Source organism: Pelodiscus sinensis, chromosome 3, assembly GCF_049634645.1.
Source record: "Pelodiscus sinensis isolate JC-2024 chromosome 3, ASM4963464v1, whole genome shotgun sequence".
NCBI lineage: Eukaryota > Metazoa > Chordata > Testudines > Trionychidae > Pelodiscus > Pelodiscus sinensis.
This window is the reverse complement of record NC_134713.1, coordinates 125,136,559-125,157,065: the sequence shown is the minus strand read 5'-3', so window position 1 is coordinate 125,157,065 and position 20,507 is coordinate 125,136,559. Positions and strand designations below refer to the sequence as shown.

The window sequence follows — 20,507 nt, the reverse complement described above, 5'->3', positions numbered from 1 at the left end:
TGGAAAGTAGCTCCTATACCTTCCCTCCCGAACAGTGCCAAAAGTCTGCTGCTGGCCACATTTTGGGGTGAACCCTGGCAGAAATCTAGGAGAAACCCTGTCAAAAAACCCTCATCACCCCCCTGCTGTGTTGCCTCAGAAGATACAACACTAGGTCTCAGGAGAAGCAGGTCTGTCTTGGGGGTCCAGCCAACCATGGAAGGCAGAGAGCGCTGGGTACAGAGGGGTGAGTCAGTCAGGCATCTCCTGTGTCTGAGGTGTGTGTGTGTGTCCTCAGTTTGATATTTGAACATTTGTATTTTATATTCTGACTGATTTGCCACTGAACTTGCTTGAATATGAGTAATTTTACCAGATGTCCCACATTCAGCATAGGAAAATATGGTCGCCTATATCCCACCTCACTACCAGCAATACCTATGGCGAGAAGACACAAGTGGCCTGCTACTGAGCCAGTCTACACAGTTCTGTACTGAAATGATGCAGGCTGTCAGTAGGGTTAGCATAATATATTTCTATGTCTGTAAAAGGCCTTTGACTTAGTACTACATAACATTTTGATTAAAAAAGCCAGAAGGATGTACAATTAACATGGCCCACATTAAATGGATCAAAGCTGACTGACTGATAGCTATTAAAACATAAACAGAAACAGGGAATCATAAACAAGCGGGTGTGTTTCTAGTGGCGTCCTACAGGCTTCAGTTCTTCGCCTTACACTATTTAACTGTTATTAATGAGGTGGAAGAAATCATAAAATCATCACTAATAAAGTGTGCATATGGCACAAATATCGTTGGGGGAGAAGTAAATAATGAAGAGCACAGGACACTACTTTAGAGCAATCTGGATCACTTGAGAAACAGGATGCAATCAAACAGTATGTATTTTTAATATGGCTAAATGTAGACGTATATGTCAAAGTACAAAGAATATAGGTCATAGATGCATAAATGGGTGTGGTGGACTCCACCCTGGGAAGCAGTGACTGAGAATGATTTGAACATGGATATTGAGCAGAACATGTGCTCCCAATGTGATGAAATGTCCAAAAGGACTAAGGAAAGCTTTGGGTCCATAAACAGGGAAATCTTGAGAAGGAACAGAGAGGTAATTTTACCTCTGTATTTGGTGCAACCACTGCGGGAATCCTGTGTTTAGTTCTGGTTCCCACAATTCAGGAAAGATGTTGATAAATTGGAGAAGGTTCAGAGAAGAGTCCAAATATGATTAAAGGATTAGAAAACCTGCCTTATAATGATAAATTCAAGGTGCTCAATCCATTTATCTTAAGAAAGGGAAAACTAGGAGGTTACTTGATTTCAGTCCACAAGTACCTACATGGGGACCAAATATTTAATAGTGACTCCTCAGTCTAGTAGAGAAAACTAACATGATAACATGGCTGGAAGTTGAAACTAGAAAAAATCAGACTAGAAATAAGGCGTACATTTCAGTCAGAGTAATTAACCTATGAAACAATGTACCAAGGATTGTAGTGGACCCTAAATCAAGATTGCATATGTATTTAAAAGATATTTTGGGGGACGTTCTCCAGCCTGTGCTATTTAGTTTTAGCTCCTGTATGATCACTGTTTCCTTCTGGCTTTGGAGTCTATGAATCTGTAAACCTCCAGATATATATGTATGGCTTTCCTTTGATAACACACATACCTGAATCAGACCCAGATCGGCACATAGCACAAGCCCAGCTCTAGCATGCCCATCAAACAAATCCTTGTATCTCTCAATCAAAGCTCTTCCAAGCTGTTCCACCTTATTCCTCCACCTTTCAATACAGCTGCATCTATCACAATGAATATCTCTGAAGTGTATGCAGGTAGATTTCAGTGGCTATTATCAGCTTCAGAGGAGCAGAGTTAAGATTATGTGGGCCTTTACCTTAATTTTATATATTCTAGGTTTTCATAAATTTGAGTTTTGCTGAACTTAACATTCCAAAAGGGCATTAGCTATCATTGGCATCCTTAAATTTGCTTTAAGGAAGTCTTTTGCCATTTTCTTCCAGTGTGGTTAGAGACTACTTACAGAATGTTAGTGCTGTTTGGGACTATGCATAGTTGGGTGGATTAGGGTCCTTGGGACTCTAGGCCAGAGCAAATAGGGAGCATTGGGGCTTAGGCACTTGTCCTACTTTCCCCAGTGCTTCTGCCAGACAGTAGGGTCAGAGCACATGGGCTTACCCCACTCGGCCTGCCCGCCTGGTGCTTCCAGTCAGAGCACAGGGAGTTGCTTTGGTCTGCCCAACCACTCAGCACTCTGCTAAGGAGTGGACCAGGATGTGGGAGTGCTTGTTTTTAGGGGCCCTTGGGCATGGGCCCCATTGGCTAACCCACCACTGTGCACATTAAGTTAACCCAAAAAGTATCAGGGTTCCCTTGCTGCCTAATACTGTGCCCCATAATTCAAGCACTGGGAAAGATGGAACACTTTGGTCATAATTTGGTAATCACTTCTTAACTGACAGCACTGCCAAGGTAGGAACATTAGTGTGTTTAAATAAAAATGACAAAAATGGTTTTCCTCCTTTGCTACTTGTAACTAGAAAACATGGATACTTCCATTAGTTAAGAGCTTTGATAAAAAACTGGAACAGTGGGTTTAATAAAATTATGTGAAAAGAAACACCGTGACTTTAAGATGCATATGTACTGGTATGAAAGTATCAATGTAGATATGGTAAAATATATATATATTAGCTTTTGCTTTGTAAGGCATGGAAAGATCTGGATGAGAGAGAATAACAATATTCACCAAACAGATAAATCTGGTATAAAAGTAAGTGGTTCTGAAGCTTCTAACAAGGTTTTTAAAACCAATGGAGAGTACAAAAAAAATTAAAGTTATATTTTAAATATTTGACAGTACAGGCAGTCCCCGAGTTACGCGGATGCGACTTATGTCGGATCCGCAGTTACAAACGGGGCCCGTCTCCCTGGTCTCCAGTAGACCAGGGAGAGGAAGCAAAGCGGCGGAGCACGCGGGCAGCGGACAGCCCAGACGCGTCTGGGCTGTCCGCTGCCCCCGTGCTCCGTGGCTTTGCTCCGGACGCCTGTGGTACAGCAGCTGGGGCACTGCCTGTTGGTCCCATAGCACCGCTCTGGGCGCTACTGGACCAACCCGGCAGCACCCCAGCTGCTCTGCCCTAGGCGTCCTGATTCAGCCACTGCTGGTCAGTTTCAGCAGCGGCTGAATCAGGACGCCTGGGGCAGAGCAGCTTGGGTGCTGCTGGGTTGGTCCAGTAGCGCCGAGGAGCGGCGCTACTGGAGCAACCCAGCAGCACCCAAGCTGCTCTGCCCCAGGCGTCCCCAAGTCAGCCGCTGCTGAAACTGACCAGCGCTGACTACAGGAAGCCCGAGGCAGAGTTGCTCTGCCCCGGGCTTCCTGGAATCAGCCACTGATCAGTTTCAGCAGCAGCTGACTTGGGGACGCCTGGGGTTCTTAAGTTGAATCTGTATGTAAGTTGGAACTGGCGTCCAGATTTAGCTGCTGTTGAAATTGATCAGTTTCAGCAGCTGCTGAATCTGGACGCCGGTTCCGACTTACATACAGATTCAACTTAAGAACAAACCTACAGTCCCTATCTTGTACGTAACCCGGGGACTGCCTGTATCCCTTTAACCAGTAACATTTGGACTTGATGACCTCCTGAGGTCTCTTCCAGCCCTATGTTTCTACGATTTTTTCCCCTCAAATTTTGCCTGTGGCTGCCAATAAAATATATTAAGGCTAATTAAATAGGTCCCATATTAGTGGAAATCAATTGGGAATGCATCCAAGATACGGTGTTCAATACTTCCCTGCTGAGTTAGTTGCATTGACAGCTCCAGTTGACTGAATCTCTCTAGGAAGAGAGAGCAGGGTAAAGGGAGGCATCAGAGAAAATGTATGCAGGGTCAGGCAAGAACGCAAACATAAAGACCAAAAATTCAAACAAGAAAAAGAAAGAAGAAAGGGCAAACAAAAAGGAAACGTCATGCAATGAAAAGTACTCTGAATGGGGAATGAAGACTTTTAAAAGAGTTTGTGTACGCTCAAAAGTTTGTCTTTCTCACCAAAGACATTGGTTCAATAAAAGATATTACCTCACCCACTTTGTGTCTCTCAGGGAGCGGGGAGGGGAATCTTCATAATCAAGAACACAACACCAAATATGCGAAGGTCAGAAAAGTCTAATTTCTCTTTTTTCAATTATATAGACATGGTCTCACAGACAGCCCTGCCAAATAGGGTCAGAGGGCAAAGGGGGCAACTGCCCCAGGGCCAGGAGATTTTAAAGGGCGCTGGACTCCCAGCCACTGCTGCTGCTAGCGCTGCGGAAAGAGACTATTTTCGTTGGAAGATAAGGCAGTATTTTTATGGGAGAAAAATGTTGGCAGTAACCCCTTTATAAGAAGAAAAGAAAATGTTCGGTATGATGGTCTAAATAGAACCATAATGCTAAGCTCCTTGCCCATCCCGGCTTGGCTTAGCTCAGCTCAGATACTGAATTAAAGAACAGGAGGCAATGAGATATTTTAGGAAATAAGTGGGTAGTTGGCTTTAAAAGTAGTTAGGCTGTTCCTGAAGAGATTCAAACATTCTCACTTGCTCTTCAAGGCAAGTGCCCAAGGACCTTCACTAAGTTTGTGTACAATAACGCAATTCAAGAAGAAAATCCAATTACTGAGCTAATTAGCACCTTGGCTGAATGGTAGGTACTAACTTTAAGAAACCACTGAAGGAAAGCCCAAATTGCCCAGTAGTCCCAGAAGTTCTTTTTTTTTAGAGATACTTGCTGACAGCTAAAAGCCCAGGGGTAAATGTGCAGCTGGGTTTGGTTATTAGCTGCAGTACATTATAATTCAATACTATGCAGATTCCTGTAACTTTTGAGAAGCTACAAACAGAGCTTCCATTACCATAACTGTGGAATATTTTAAGATCCAACATGAGCTTTGTGGACAAGTACTTCAGCTCCCCTGAATTTCAGTACAGAAGTCATTTATATTTTTGCCCTGGATTTTTACAAGAAATTAACATTGTCTTGAAAATATCTGGATAGAGACCTAGGTTTTCCCTATGTTATTAGGAATACTAATTTATCTTATCCTCTTCCATCTTGAACTTCCCTATTTTCACAGCTTAAGTGTTTTATACTACATTCGGAATGCAAGTTTCAAGCTACATCACAGAGCTTTTTGCTGTGAAAACTTCTTCATTTAGGTATAACACTTCATTTCCAGCTTCTGATTTCAGAATATGCCAGGGTATTTCTATTTTCCATAATTGTTTTGTGAATCTCAGGAACCCATGGATATCTTGAGGCTAACTAGCAGAGGTTACAGGAGAGTCTTACAGGAACCTGTGAGTCAGATATAGACCTATTAAGTTCACCAAAGGGTACTCTGTAAGATGTCTATGAAAAGCCAATTGCCCACTGGTTGTCACAATTGTTGGAAAATGTTAGTACTGTACATAGCTTACGGGAAATATGTAAAATATGAGTTTCCAAAATTGTGGAAGGCTGACTCCATTAGCATACAGAACAATGAAAATCCATTGAGGCAGATTATGTTTACTGTCTAGACCAGATGTAGGCCTGAGAATTTACAAACACAAATGAATCCCAGGATAAGTTTCTGAAGTGGAAACATGATGGAGCAAGGGACAATAGCCTGTAATTGCATAAAAAAGGAGGAGAGGGGACAAGATTTTATCCTTCATCTAGGAGACAAACTGACAGCAGTGTGTCTTGTCTCATGAAAAAGGGTTCATAGATTGTCTCCTTGGAAGAAGCACTGGTGAGCAATATGAGCCTATCCTGTTAATTATTTTAGGCTCTGGAATGTGTGCTATATATTTATATGTAAGCATTTGTTTCCAATACCTCTAATTGCTATTGCTGGAATCACTGTAATTTGTTAAATACATTTGCTATTGTTTTTAAAAATGTATCTAATTGTTATGTGTTAAAAGAAGCAGTAATCTGAGATATAACTGGTAAGAAGAAGAATATTTGACAAATAGGTAAAACTGGTATACAAATAAGGGTTTCTGGGGGAACAGTGAATCTGAATACAGTGAGTCTACAGTGGATCAGGCACAGGTCACTCCAGGCAGGATAGTTGGAGGGCTCAAGGACTGTAGTGAGCCAATCACTTACCTGTAGAAAGGCAGTGGGACCCGTGCAGGGCTATACTTGCCCATACACAGCATAGACAGATGTGTAGGGCACCTGGAAATTTTGAGCACCACTGGGTTTTAATGTCTGCCCACCCTCAACTTCCTATCCCTGTTCTATGGTTCTGCTTCCTCCAAAGAGGATCTACTTGATTTAAAAGTGAAAGAGTCTGCCAGACCTATTAGCAGACACTGAAACTGTGAAAGAGCCATTCAAGTCGTACTGAAGTCATTGAACAGGCATTTGCCAGCCCCAGGTATTTACTGTGTTAGTCTATAGGACCTTAGTTTAAAAGTTGCTTTAAAGTATTTCATGAGTGTGTTGCTGAAAATTATAAAATCACACTCTAAAAATCGTCATCCACAGGCTGCTGTTGTGCATAGGAGTACCAGTTTAATGGTACTACATAGGGCATCCCTGGGCCTCTGTAGGCCTAGAGGGGAGTGCTTGTATTGCCCAAGGCCAGTGATGTTACTGAGCTGACCTTCCTCATGCAATGGGCTAGTCTTAGTGAGGTGCCTCACAACTGTGGATACTCCTGGGAAGCATCATAATCCTCTCTCTGCTCTTTAAGTAGAAACCACTGATTGGTCCGGAATCAAAGGGGTAGCCATATTAGTCTGAATCTGCATAAACAACAAGAAGTCCTGTGGCACCTTATAGATGAACAGATGTATTGGAGCATAAGCTTTCGTGGGCAAAGACCCACTTTGTCAGATACATGTCGTGGAAATTCCGTAGGCAGGTATAAATATACAGGCACATGAAAAGAAAGGAGTTCTGGCCTTCCTCTTGACTGGTACTCCTTTCTTTTCGTGTGCCTGTATATTTATTCCTGCCTCTGGAATTTCCACTACATGCATCTGACAAAGTGGGTCTTTGCCCACGAAAGCTTATGCTCCAATAAATCTGTTAGTCTATAAGGTGCCACAGGACTTCTCATTGATTGGTCAGAACAATATCTTGAGCAGAGTGATTTCTACTTATATAAATCATAATTTTCTGAGTAATGTTGGATTTTTATGGCTATATTTTTATTTATGTCTAGAAAAATGTCTCATAGGTAACAGAGGTTCTGCTTGGCTTTGTGGATCAGATGCTTAATAATCCATGAGATGAAGCTCTTGCCTATGAAGATATCCTCAGATTTTTATATATCTGTGGCAAATATATGACCTGTTGACTTTTAAAAAGCAATAGAAGTCAGCAAAGATCTTCTGTTTGGAATTAAAAATCTGTCCACTCTGAAACTCTGTTGTCCAGCTCCAGTGGCAAATTGTTCAAATTCCAGAACCTAATCCTCTTGCTCTCCCTTTAATTCACTAGGGCAGGTATTACAGGTAAAGGGCCTGACTCCTAGAACAGAAGAACTCTAGCAACTTTCTTGCATTTAAAATAACTCTTCATATTTGGTATTACTTTGGAAAGCCACCTCTGCTTGTAACCATTTTTCGTTGCATTGGGATTGAAGACTGTAATTACAATACAAGAAGCCAATTGGAAATAGAAGTCACAGACATAAATAATAAATCAGATTAACTGTTAATGTATGCAGATAATATTCTAATACTAATGAAGGCCCATATTTTATCTTGCAATATTTCCTGTAGAGCAGGGTAGAAAACCTGCTTATTTTCATTAAAAGTCAATAGCAGGTAGAGAGTTGAGGCAGAGCAGTAGCAAGCCTTTTGTACTTACTTACTTTGTGGAAGTTGCTGTGTAAATTTCTTAGGATCAATTTTCTGCTGAGTTTTGTGGTGGAGAAAGGGCTGGAGGATGGAGGAAATAGCCAGCAATATTGTTCTTGACATTAGGAAAGTCAATGGGTTTTTATGCAGCAAGTTGATACAGAAAATGTCAGTATTGACTTATGCCATCTCTGGTTCTGAAACTTCAGCTCTCCTGACTGGAGTGTTTGTGGTGTCAGCAGAGGGAAGAGACATACTGCTAAGAGAATAGGGACAAAGGAAGGACTAAGGATGTGTTACACTACACACCTTTTAGCAACACGTCTGCGTTGACACAGCTGTGTCGCTAAAAGTCAGGCAGCATAACCACTGTCTGCACTTCTGTGGAGAAAAAACTTCCACAAGCTGCATTTGCTTTCTCAGCAAAGCAATGTTTAATAGTACTTGCTATGGCAAAACTTTTGCCATTTGGGGAGAGGAGCCAAAAGCACCTGTGAACGACAAAAGCTTTGTTGTTCAATTGCCAGAGTAAACAAAGTTTTAAGGAGCAAACAGGAAGGGATGGGCTCGGAAAATGACAGCATTTCCTCATGGACCATGCCTCCTGCTTGCTCTGCCAATGACCAAACCCGACACTATAACAACATCATGAAGTAGGCGTTAGCCTGCTCCCGTACCCATTACAGGCAACCATGATCTGGGATCCAAAATCCAAGCTTTGTACGTGGCAGGAAAATACGTTAGAGAAGATATAGCTTCTATAACACCCAGACCAGCAAGGGCTTCTGCTTGCAGTCTGCAACCTGGAAAGTCGCTCTGACTCCTTGTGGTACTGAATGCTCAAATAGTACAAAACACCGACTTCCAGCTTGACTAATTACATCCCATCCTGTCAGACTGTGATCTGGCCACAGTGATCATTGCATTTATGACCTTCAGGCTTTATTAGTGCCCCCCATTATGTCTACAGACAAAGGCCTGGGCTCCCTAAGCCATTTCCTGCCTCTCTCCATGACCACTGCCTTCCATGACAGCAGCGCTCCACTGGGACAGTTAAAAGGCTGGTCAACAAGAGAGGCCTGTTAATGTGGGAGTCAGAATTCTCACAAGTGGAATCAAGATAATGGAACTCATTTCCTTGAGAGGTAAAAATAACCATGGGCCTCAGCACTTTTAGAGCTAACTACAGACCTCATTTATTTCACTTGCCTTTTTCTTGGTAGAAATGCTAAAAGTTCATAAAACCCTAAACTTTAATCCAGGTATTTCTAGGGGCTGGGAAGGAAAGGAGAGAGAATTTTTTTATTTGTACATACCTAGGAGGCACTTGGGTATTGTGCCATGTAAGATATATATTGCTTGTTATTTCAAATGCTAACTTTCTTCCTGATTCTGCTAGCCTGACTAGTACCATACTACATGAATGGTCCCATACAAGTAAGGTGATGAAGAGTGGCAGAAACATACCTTTTGATATGCTCATAAACTGCTTGCATGATTTATGTTAGAAAAAGAAATACTTCATACTACTGTAAAAGTATGTTAGAAATATGTGATTGTACAGATGGCAAGTGTGGTCAGAAATGTTCAAAGGCAGGGGAGCGGAAGGAAGTTCTGTTTAAAAAGGGAATTAACTATGGAATGTGTATCTCTATTTTCAGCACAAAAAGAGTAGACCATTCCAATACAAGACTGGCAATTCAGATTGAAAAGGACCCAGGTATGACATGGGATTTTTTTTCTTACATAATTTAGAAAATGTGATTTGTTTATTGTATTGTAGCTTACCTGTAAATATTAAAATAGATGCAAAGTGTTTAAGCACTGGGTGAATGGAGCAGATAATTTAAAATGTAATAGCAATTAAAAACTATGCAAAGATCCTAATTAAGTCTTATGATTTGGTTTGTTTTTTAGAGTTGATTAAGTAGCTGCTGAGTTGTAAATCAGTTTGTGTATAATAAATAGTAGACATAGTAAATCAAATCCAAGGTCAGTCTTTGGTCAAACAGTGTTTTGGGAGAGACCATGTAAGATGGTCCCTTACAAACAAATAATGCAGACATATGGTCTTCTCTAATTGTATTTGAAAACTGATTTATCTGAGCAAGCAGAAATTTTGCAGGAGAGGAAGAGAAGATAGGAGCCAAAAACAAAGTGACATGGTCTGCTATTCAAATTTAATTTATTTATGTTTATGTTTTTATGAGTAATACTGATATTTATCTTAAGCATTTTTTCTATTTATATCAATTTAATTTTTCACAGTTGTATGAAATTAAGGGAGGACAGATAGAAGATGTTGAGATTCAAAAGTTAAAGCTTTAGAACCATTAAAACACAAACTGTTCACATCAAAATATATAACCTCTAATAAATTCTCAAGCAGCATTTCTCTTACTTTGCCCATCTGTACATTTTGATGATCATAGATAGAAGTATTTTTGTATTGGCTTGTATATGTACTGTGAAATCGACATTTATTGATGAAAATTGAATCCTTCCAAGCCCAGATACAGAACATAGTTCTGCATGGTGTTGAGCAGTTCTGGAAAACAGGAAGTGCTTTCATCTTGCATTGGAGTCAATGGGAATGGAGTAGGGATGTAAGCAACTAGTCATCTCCTCTTTGCTGCCTCTATCAGAGAGAGGCAGCAAGGGACAGGAAGGAGCAGGAGCTGGTGCTATGGGGACCTGTCTTAAAACCAAGTCCCCCCCCCCCCCCAGCACCATCTGGGGGGATGGGAAAGGAGCACAGCAGGGAACTAGCGGCATTTCTGCCTTTGAAATGTAGCAAGAGTCCTGCCGGCTTGTGCTACATTTCAAAGGCAGAGGTGCCCTTATCAGCTAATTGAATAGTTGATGTAATTTGCATTGACTATTCGATTAGTTGATTAATCTAAATTTAACATCCTTAGAATGGAGGGCATACAGCAAGAACTCGCTCAACATCCTGCAAGATCAAGTCCGTAGAGAAGAATTTGATGTAAACATTTCAGGTGAAATCCTGGTCCTTTTGATGTCAATGGCAAAGTTTCCTCTCAGTGGGATCAAGATTTCAATTGTGGACTTCCCCTTGTACTATACACTGTAAATACATTTTTGTCCTATCATAAAAAAGCCATTTAGTCATGTGTCAAATATCAATCAGTTTTGTATCTATCGAAGGGTGTTAAAAACAACTTTGAAGATACATTTTAATTTTTTCTTGTCATACAGGCAACTCTATTACCACAGCATTTTCAATATTTTTGAAGTAGAAATTAGACCGAACACATGTGTCTTTAGAAAGTGGGGGAGATGTTTGTGCTTTGAAACTGTGGGACATCTTAATGAGCCACAATCACTATTTATCATGACAAGGTATGGAATAAAGATACTTCCCACATCTATGCCACCATCTGGTAGCAAGTCTTCAGCATTATGATATAAAGAAACTCATAGTTGAGACAAAACATAAATTTAGTCTAATATGATTTAAAGCTCAATTTTCTGACTCATTTATATCTTCCTCAAAATATTTCAAGGGGAATATAGGTGAGAGTTTTCATATATGTACATTTTGAGTGTGTGTTTAAGATAGACACACCTTGGATAGTGTTTAATTATATCAACAGGTGAGCCCCTGATGCAAAGTGGAAAATGAATTCACTGGCCAAACCAAGCATACTTATGGTGTAAGAGAATTCAAGCACACTGAGACTTTATTAGACTCTATGACACTGTCTTGGCATGGGTTAAGATTTATTTCATAATTAAGTGCTGATTTTAATCACATTTTAAATGCCTCAAGCATGCAGTCCCCATGAGTTTTTTAGACTGTGATTTGGTGCTACTTCGCCCAACCTTCTGAAAATTAGTTGGTCTGAGACCAATAGATGAGTTGATTCAACCTTGATTTTTTTTTGTTTCTATTTGTTAAATTTTTTATATAAAAATGGTTTATATGTAAGTTTGATAAATAGCAACACATTCTTAATTACCCATCATACCTTGTAGTGCTGGAGATTTTCAAAACTAGCAGGGGTATTTAGCCACACAACTCTGATTCAAGTTAATGGAAGTTGGGTGACTAAATCTCCTAGTTGGATGTGAGAAACTCAGCGGCTGTGTCTAGACTGGCACGTTTTTTCCACAAAAGCAGCTGCTTTTGCGGAAAAACTTGCCAGCTGTCTACACTGGCCACTTGAATTTCTGCAAGAACACTGACAATCTCATGTAAGAAATCAGTGCTTCTTGTGGAAATACTATGCTGCTCCCATTCGGGCAAAAGTCCTTTTGTGCAAAAGGGCCAGTGTAGACAACTCAGATTTGTTTTGCGCAAAAAAGCCCCGATTGCGAAAATGGCGATCGGGGCTTTTTTTGCGCAAAAGCGCATCTAGATTGGCACGGACGCTTTTCCGCAAAAACTGCTTTTGCGGAAAAGCGTCCATGCCTATCTAGATGCTCTTTTCCGCAAATGCTTTTAACGGAAAACTTTTCCATTAAAAGCATTTCCAGAAAATCATGCCAATCTAGAGGAAGCCAACAAGTATAAGATTGCAGGTTTAGGTAATAGTGTCTTTGAGATGGGTATATTTCCCTACAATTAAGGACAACATGGAGAAGTGAACCTGTCTTTATAGCAGAGGGCCTTCAGGCCAGCTAGTCAGGAGCTCCCAGAAAACATTGGCTGTCCTAAAGCATGAAGTGTGTGAGAAGTTCAAAGATGAACTGCTTGTTGTCACTGGTACATTGTCCTATTTTGAAGTACTGTTTTTATCAGCTGAAGACTAGAAGTCTGATTCTGTGAGGTGACGAGAACCAAACAGGAGTAGAAGATGTAGTATGTCCCGAAGGAGGTGCTCCGTTCATCTCGCAGAACAGGTTCTAGTACAGGAGGCAATAAAAACCAGGACTTCTCGCAAAGGCATGGTTTCTGATACATTTTATCTTTTTAAAATCTTTTGTGCTCTGATTTTAGGAAATGATGACAATAATCTCAACTCCATTTTTTATGAGCATCTGACAAGATCTTTGCAGGAGTCTCTTTGTGGAGATTTGATTCTTGGACGCTGGGGAAACTACAGCTCAGGAGACTGTTTTATTCTGGCATCTGATTACTTAAATGCCTTTGTTCACTTGATTGAAATTGGAAATGGCCTCGTCACTTTCCAACTGAGAGGGCTAGAATTTCGAGGTAAGGATCTACACACCTGAAGGAGTAAAAGACAAACAGAAACAAATTAATTATCAGACTTCCTTCACCTACTGAAACTCCCCAGCTAGTTTGATGTGTAGCATGCTGTTGGAAAGATTTATTTCTCTCAGTATTTGTAGGATATGCTGCCAACCCCAAGTTTTCAAAAACCAAGAGTCAGGCCCCTCATAACCTTGAGATTTTAAAAACAAAAGAAGGATTTATTAAGTGTCTTCTAGTTTCTGAACCTGGAGGGTGCACTTGATCATGTTTTTGGGATTTTTTTTTCCACAATCAAGAGTACTAGCAACTTTGTTGAAAGCAAGATTCTCCTGACATCACCTGACTACAAGCTGAGGCTTGAAAAAAACACCAAATATCACAAGACTTGCAATGAAATCCTGTGAGTTGACAACACAGATGTCACCTCTATCATTGCAGAACATAAGCACCTCTCAAGTATTTGGTTTTAAGTGTTGATGTTAAACTATTTATGATTAGCCTGAAGGGACAGCTCATGTCTTGAAGTAGTGCTGAAGCCTATCAAAGTGGGAGGTGGCCTTGCCTGCCTGCCTTCCTTCCTTCTGGGAGGGAGGAAAGGGGGAGAGTAGAAGTAGATCCCTGGAACAGGGCTTCATAGCTCCCAGGTTTAGGAAGTGCAGATGCTGAGCATGTTCGTGGAAGCATGGGAGTGAGGGCTCTACTTTGCTTCTTGCTGGGAGAAGAGAGTAGAATGTTCCTTTCTGAGTGGTCCTCACTGTGGTGGTCACTCCTGTCCTGGGTCTGTTGCTGGTAGGAGGGAAGGAAAAGAGAAGTGAAACCAAAGTTTACCAACATCTTTTAGTTCTCTTCATGCTGTAGATATAGTCTGGCTCTGAGGGCTTTCTGTAGGCGTGACCTTACCTGAGTCAGCTGCTGCTAAAAGGAAACGAAAGGTAAGGTCATCATCATCATTATTATTTATGTAGTACCCTAAGGCTACGTCTACACTGCAGGCTTTTTGTGCAAGAACAGCTGGGTGTCTACACTGCGCAAGTAAATTTACAGTACAGCGTCGGAGAACAGGGCTTCTTCCAGAAGAGTTATTCCTCTCCTCACGAGGAATAAGCCCTCTTGCGCAAGAGCTCTTCCACAAGAAGGCAGTGTGAACAGGCAACATGATTTTCTTGCACAATAAACCCCTATGGCTTAAATGGCCATCAGAGCTTTCTTGCACAAGAGAACGTCCACACTGCCATGGACACTCTTGTGCAAAAGCTCATCTCTTTTGCAAAAACACATGGCAGTGTGGATGTGCTCTTGTGGAAGACCTTTTACACAAGAACTCTTGCACAAAACAGTTCTTGTGCAAGAAGCCTGAAGTGTAGATGCAGCCTAACTGTGTTGAAGAAGCAGCTCCCGGTTCCAATGAGTTAATAATCTAAATGAACAACATACAGAGGAATGGGTGCAGAAAGCAAGCAGTAGGCAAGGCAGTGGAGTAGGAGGAAGAAATATGCAGAGCAGGTATTGGGGTTCTTAGAGACACAAGAGCTACGTCTAGACTGGCATGAATTACCGCAAATGCTTTTAACGGAAAAGTTTTTCCGTTAAAAGCATTTGCGGAAAAGAGCGTCTAGATTGGCACGGACACTTTTCCGCAAAAGCACTTTTTGCGGAAAAGCGTCCGTGCCAATCTAGACGCGGTTTGTGCAAGAAAGCTCCGATCGCCATTTTCGCCATCGGGGCTTTTTTGCACAAAACAGTTTTTAGCTGTCTACACTGGCCCTCTTGTGCAAAAACATTTCCGGAAAAGGGCGTTTGCCCAAACGGGAACGTCAAAGCATTTGCGCAAGAAGCACTGATTTCAGACAGTAGAACGTCAGTGCTTTTGCGCAAAATCAAGCGGCCAGTGTAGACAAACTTGCCAGTCTAGATGCAGCCATAATGTTTTAGAAACAACAAGTAATCCTGTGGCATTTTAGAGACTAACAAAAATATATAGAGTCATGAGCTTTCATGAGTAAGACCCACTTCATCAGATGAGTTAGAGTGGAAATAACAGAATCCAAGATCTGTATATATAACAACAAAAGACGTACCTATCAATTGTAGAACCCATGTTAGTGAAGCTAATTAAGTGGGCTGGATGTGTCCCATTCATAGCTTTTGATATGAAAATGTGAATGTCAAAGGCAAGGGAAATTAGCTTTGTAGTGCATTAGCCAATTAATATCTTTATTCAAGCCCAGGGTAACAATGTCAAATTTGTAAATGAATTCCAATTCAGCAGTCTCTCTCTCTCTAACAGTGAAATTCCTTTGTAGAAGAATGGCCATTTTAAAATCCACATGTGAGTGACCAGCAGTGTTCTCTTTAAGATTTTCCATCCATGTGAATTTGTTCGGATGTGTGCCACTGTGGCACCCACCTATTACTAACAAATATCTTTAGATATATATATATTATGTAAGAAAGAATACTAAAACAAGGGATAATTAACACTGTGCTGTAGCTATTCTCTGCCCCCTCAGTGCCCATGGGGGCAGATGGGGGACAAGGCATGAGGTAGACCCAAGGGGCTGGCTAGGTCCAATGTGAGGAGCACATGAAAGAGACCCACAGCCAGGTGAGGGAGAAGCTGCACCTACCGAGGGAAGCGTTACTCTTTTCTCAAGGCATCAGAGTTCAGGTTTACAAGGCCTGTGTTAATGGTGCTTCTGCAGCCTCACTGAGACACATGCAGTCTGTCTACCAAGGAACTCACCCCACCCTTCTTCACTCCAATATCTGACCACCTCACAGTTGTGAAAGCATGTGACCGTACAACTGTACAGAAGGGAAACTGAGGCACAACTATGTACATCTAGCATAATGGAATGACAGCTTTATGTACATATTAATTAGAGTTCAGAAATTTTTAGCGGGTGATCTAATGACTAAACAAACCATACAGGCATATTTTGAGCCATTATGTTTGGTACATGTGGAGGTTTAGCTTAATTAAACTCAGTCACGTAATGCCTGAATTTCTTACCCAACAACAGATACAGAAAGAAAACTATTTTCAGATACCCTTAATAAACATTTTGCAAAGGGGAGAACTTTTGAGCTCTAATCTGCATTCTTTCAAGTCAATAGCAAAACTCTGGTTAACTTCAGTGGGGTAAGACTGGTTCCTTATTCTAGTCCAGTACTTTTTGGCATCTTCCTATGTTCTGATTCTCTTTTGCAGCATTATTTGAGCAAAACAATTCAGTTATTATGTGGGGAAAAGGATGGGGGACCTGGAGTAATGCTGGGGTGGGAGGGGACATGGGAAGAGAAATCCTAGTTCTTTCTTTGGTAGAATGGTTAATCCAGATGTTAGTGTTTCTGAGCCTTACTTAGACTTCCTGTGACAGGGAAGAGGCTGGAGAAGGGATGGAGGTACAAAAAGGGAAGAGAAAAACAGACTAGAGGGGACACAGATGGGAGGCACAGTTCATGGCCCTGGTCTCAGCAGGCCGGAGCAGCCATGAGCCTGCCCACCATGTGGACCCAGATCTGGCTGGCCAACCGGAGCACTGCCCACCCATTCCATGGCCCCAGCCCTGGTCTTGGCTGGCCAGAGCATCCGCTGGCCTGCCTGCCATGTGGCCCCGGCCAATCGGCGGGAGCAGCCACCCACCATGTGCCCCTGGTGCCAGCGGGCCAGCCAGAGCAGCCAGCTACCTGGCATGTGGCCATGGCTCTGGTCCTGGCTACTAGAGCACCCACCCATCATTCAGCCCCAACCCCAGCTGACAGAGCAGTGGGCCATGTGGCAGCCGCAGGAGCTAGAATCCACCTCGCCACTTGCTTTCCAGGTCCAGCAGAAAAGTAAGTGGTACTGCATGGCTTTGGAAAAGAGGTGGGTGGGCCTAGAATTCTTTGCGCACGGCCACACAGGCGTGCACCTTAGAGGAAACTACTGTGACCAGGTAGGTTAAAATGTTCCCAACAGGTTTGTGTGTGTTACCATTTCAAATATCTAATTTGTGTCCATTAATCTTTTGTTGTAGAGACTGTCCAGTTTGGCCAATATACATGGCAGAGGGGCATTGCTGGCATAGATCACATTAGAGGATGTGCAATTAAGCCCCCAATGTTGTGGTCAGGTCCTGCGATGGTGTTGCTTGTATAAACACGTGAACAGAGTTGGTAATAGGGTTTGTTGCTGGGCTAGGTTCTGGGTGAGTGTATCTGAGGTATGGTATGTGGCCGCTATAAAGTATTTGCTTCAGGTTGGAGGGTTGTCTGTAGATGAGGATTGGCCTGTCTCCCAAGGACAAGGTCATTGACTTGTGGTATTTGAGGAAGGTTGTGTGTTGTACTATTAGATGTCAGTGGCAAGATGACTGTATAGCAGTGGTTGTAATATATTAATCAGTGTGTTAGGTGGGCCAAAGGTTAAGAACTACAGCACACACCCCCCAAAACTGCTCACAGTCCCCTATGCCTGCCCCACTGCCCTCCAGCAGAGCAGGAGTGGCATCCTGGGCAGCAGCGGGACAATCGAGACCCAAGTGCTGTGGCAAATGGATAGGCATCTGGGACCCAGCCCCATGCCAGGAGTGGAGCACCCAGTGGAAGCCAGGAACAAGGAGAAGTGGAGACAGGGAAGCAGCCCCTAAATGTGAGGATGCTGCAGCATCTCAGCAAATTCCTAGTTCCCAGTAGTCCCCCCACCCCCCAAACATACCCATAGATGCACTCTCCCACCCTAAGTCCCTCTGTGGCACCCACCAGCTTCCTGCCAGCAGACACACTCGGGCAGGCTGCAAGACACTGACTCCAACTTAGCCCACCCTGCCCCATGCTGGACCAGAATTATTTTTAGCACCCAGTTGGGCCGGAGCTGTGTGCTAATTGGGTCACATGTAATCCATGGGTTGAGAACTGCTGCTTTATATGTAACATATTAGATTGGGAAGCAAGCAATGTGGTTTCAGTTCCTGGCTCTGTCACAAATTTCCTTTGTGACTGTCACAGAGCAGACTCACCCCCATAGCGCCTCCAGCTGGCAGTCCTGGGAATTAGCTTGTTTGGCTGGCTGGACACCTCCCTCTAGGTGGTGTTCCCCCGTGTTTCTCTTTGACCACAGCATCCTCTTCAGGACACTACTCTCCAGCACTGCCCACTCCAGTGTCCTCCCCTCCCCAGGGGCCCCCCAATTCCTCTGAACCCACCTTGCCTCTGTGACCCACTGCCAGTCTTCATCTAGCCCCTGCCTCAGGGGCAAACTGCAGGCTATAACGGCCACTCATCACTGGCAAAGGGGTGTGGACCTGCTGCCCTTGCCTAACCTGGCTGCTTCAGGCCCTGCAGCCTGGGAACTTGCTTGACCAGAGCTTCCCCAGCCCTGCCATCCTGCCTGCCTCAGCACTGCTCTACCACCAGGACGCCTCCTGCTTCCCTGGCAGTCAGGTCCCTATTGCTCTCTCTCCAGAGAAGCAGTAAGTTCCCCCTTTCCCTTAGGAGTCCTCCTTTTTATTGCCCCCCAGCTGGGTCCTCATTAGCCAGAACTGCCTGAGCTGGGTCTTTGCTCACAGCCCTTACTCAGGGCTGCGGTTTTGCCATTAAAGGGCCAGTGCAGGGCAAATGCCCTGTCACAGTGACCTTGGGCAAATTGGGAATCTCACTATGCTTCATCCTCTCATCTATACAATGGGATGATGATAATTCATTGGTACCTCACAGGAGTACGGTGGGGGGAGTCATTACTGTGTGAGTGCACAGACACTATTGGCTGCGTCTAGACTGGCAAGTTTTTCCGCAAAATCAGCTGCTTTTGCAGAAAAACTTGCCAGCTGTCTACACTGGCCGCTTGAATTTCCGGAAAAACACTGACTTCCTACTCTCTGAAATCAGTGCTTCTTGCGGAAATACTATGCTGCTCCTGTTCAGGCAAAAGTCCCTTTTGCGCAAAGCTTTTATGCAAAAGGGCCAGTGTAGACAACTCAGATTAGTTTTGCGCAAAAAAGCCCCAATCGCGAAAATGGCAATCGGGGCTTTTTTGCGGAAAAGCGTGTCTAGATTGGCACGGACGCTTTTCCGCAAAAAGTGCTTTTGTGGAAAAATGTCCGTACCAATCTAGAGGCGCTTTTCCGCTAATGCTTTTAACGGAAAACTTTTCCATTAAAAGCATTTGCGGAAAATCATGCCAGTCTAGACGTAGCCTATGGTTCTTGGAGCCACATAACTACCTAAGTATATAGAGTCTAAGAAGAGATGGCCTGAAGAAGTAAAAGAGAAAAAGTTTTCACTTATATATTCACACTAGAAGACTTACACGGCATTGCCTGGGTCCAGTCCTGCACCAGGGAGAGCCACTCCCTTTGTCTTTCAATAACGCAATTAGCTACTAAATTTCTTTTATGATTTTTGCTACTGATGATGCAAATGTGATAGTCAGGATTCATTTGGAACTTTGTGTGATGAATTTGGGAAATGGGCACAGCATGGCCACAGATGTAGCTGCACATCTGTGGAAGGCAGCTGTGATAGCAGCAATGGAATCACCCCTGGGGTTTTCTATGCATTTTCTAATTTATTCCTCCCACCACTACCACTAAAAAATGATTAATGAATGTGGCCCTTTTAAATTATGCATTCCAGGCACAGTAACATCATTAAAGTAGTATGGCCAGATATTTTTCCATTCTACGGTATATTTGCACCGTATGTAGTTGTATTGCAGTAGCAAGCACGTTACAATTGTAGGGAATATGTATGTGAATTTTGTATCTGAAGGCTCTGTACTATTAGCAAGAATCATTCTTTATTTAAACAAGGGCTGTAACTCTCTTTTCATTTTTTGTAATAAACAATAGTTTCATGCTTTCAGGAAGCAAAAGTGTCCCTGTCTTTATAGACTATGTGCAGTTGAACTTGTTATACTGCCAGAAAAAGATTGACAAGCTGAAGGGAGTTCAGAGAAGATCAACTACCTACCTACCTAAATAAATAATACTCAGGTGTATGGAGTAGTTAGGGTGACTAGATGTCCAGATTTTATGAGAGTAGTGGCTGATAACAGCTGTATAGCTGATATTCAGGACTTTGTCTTATACGGGCACTTATTTCCTCCTTCCAAAACACACTCTCCTATCCCCATTTTTCATACTTGCAATCTGGTCACCTTAGGAGCAAATCATATTTGAGGAAAGACTGAAATAATTCGATATATGTCATTTAGCTAAGAGAGAACAAAAGCAGGGAGACTTAATGGTTAGGTCCTCATACACAGTCCTAAATAAATCCTTTTCATCCTTGGGGTTCACACCTTTCTAATATTAGTAGACAGCTATTTCTGCTGCACCAAAGAGTTTCATCTTCGGCTCCATCAGCAACAGTGTCTCTGATGAAATAATTGAGAGGCGAGCCCTGTGGCTGTTGGGTCCCAGTCTACAGAGTGTTTTGTAAATTATTCTTAGCCCTTGGAGCTTCAAATACC

The 20,507-nt window shown here is 42.6% G+C and overlaps 1 protein-coding gene across 1 annotated transcript in view; it reads left to right on the top strand.

The window, feature by feature from the left end:
* The window catches only part of PCNX2 (pecanex 2), a 225,416-nt gene that overhangs the window by 160,250 nt on the left and 44,659 nt on the right, over window positions 1-20,507 (top strand). The window contains exons 24-25 of the mRNA XM_075924756.1: window positions 9,534-9,592; window positions 12,836-13,051. Of these exons, the coding sequence (XP_075780871.1) occupies window positions 9,534-9,592; window positions 12,836-13,051 (275 nt within the window). The remainder of the gene's footprint in view (window positions 1-9,533; window positions 9,593-12,835; window positions 13,052-20,507) is intronic.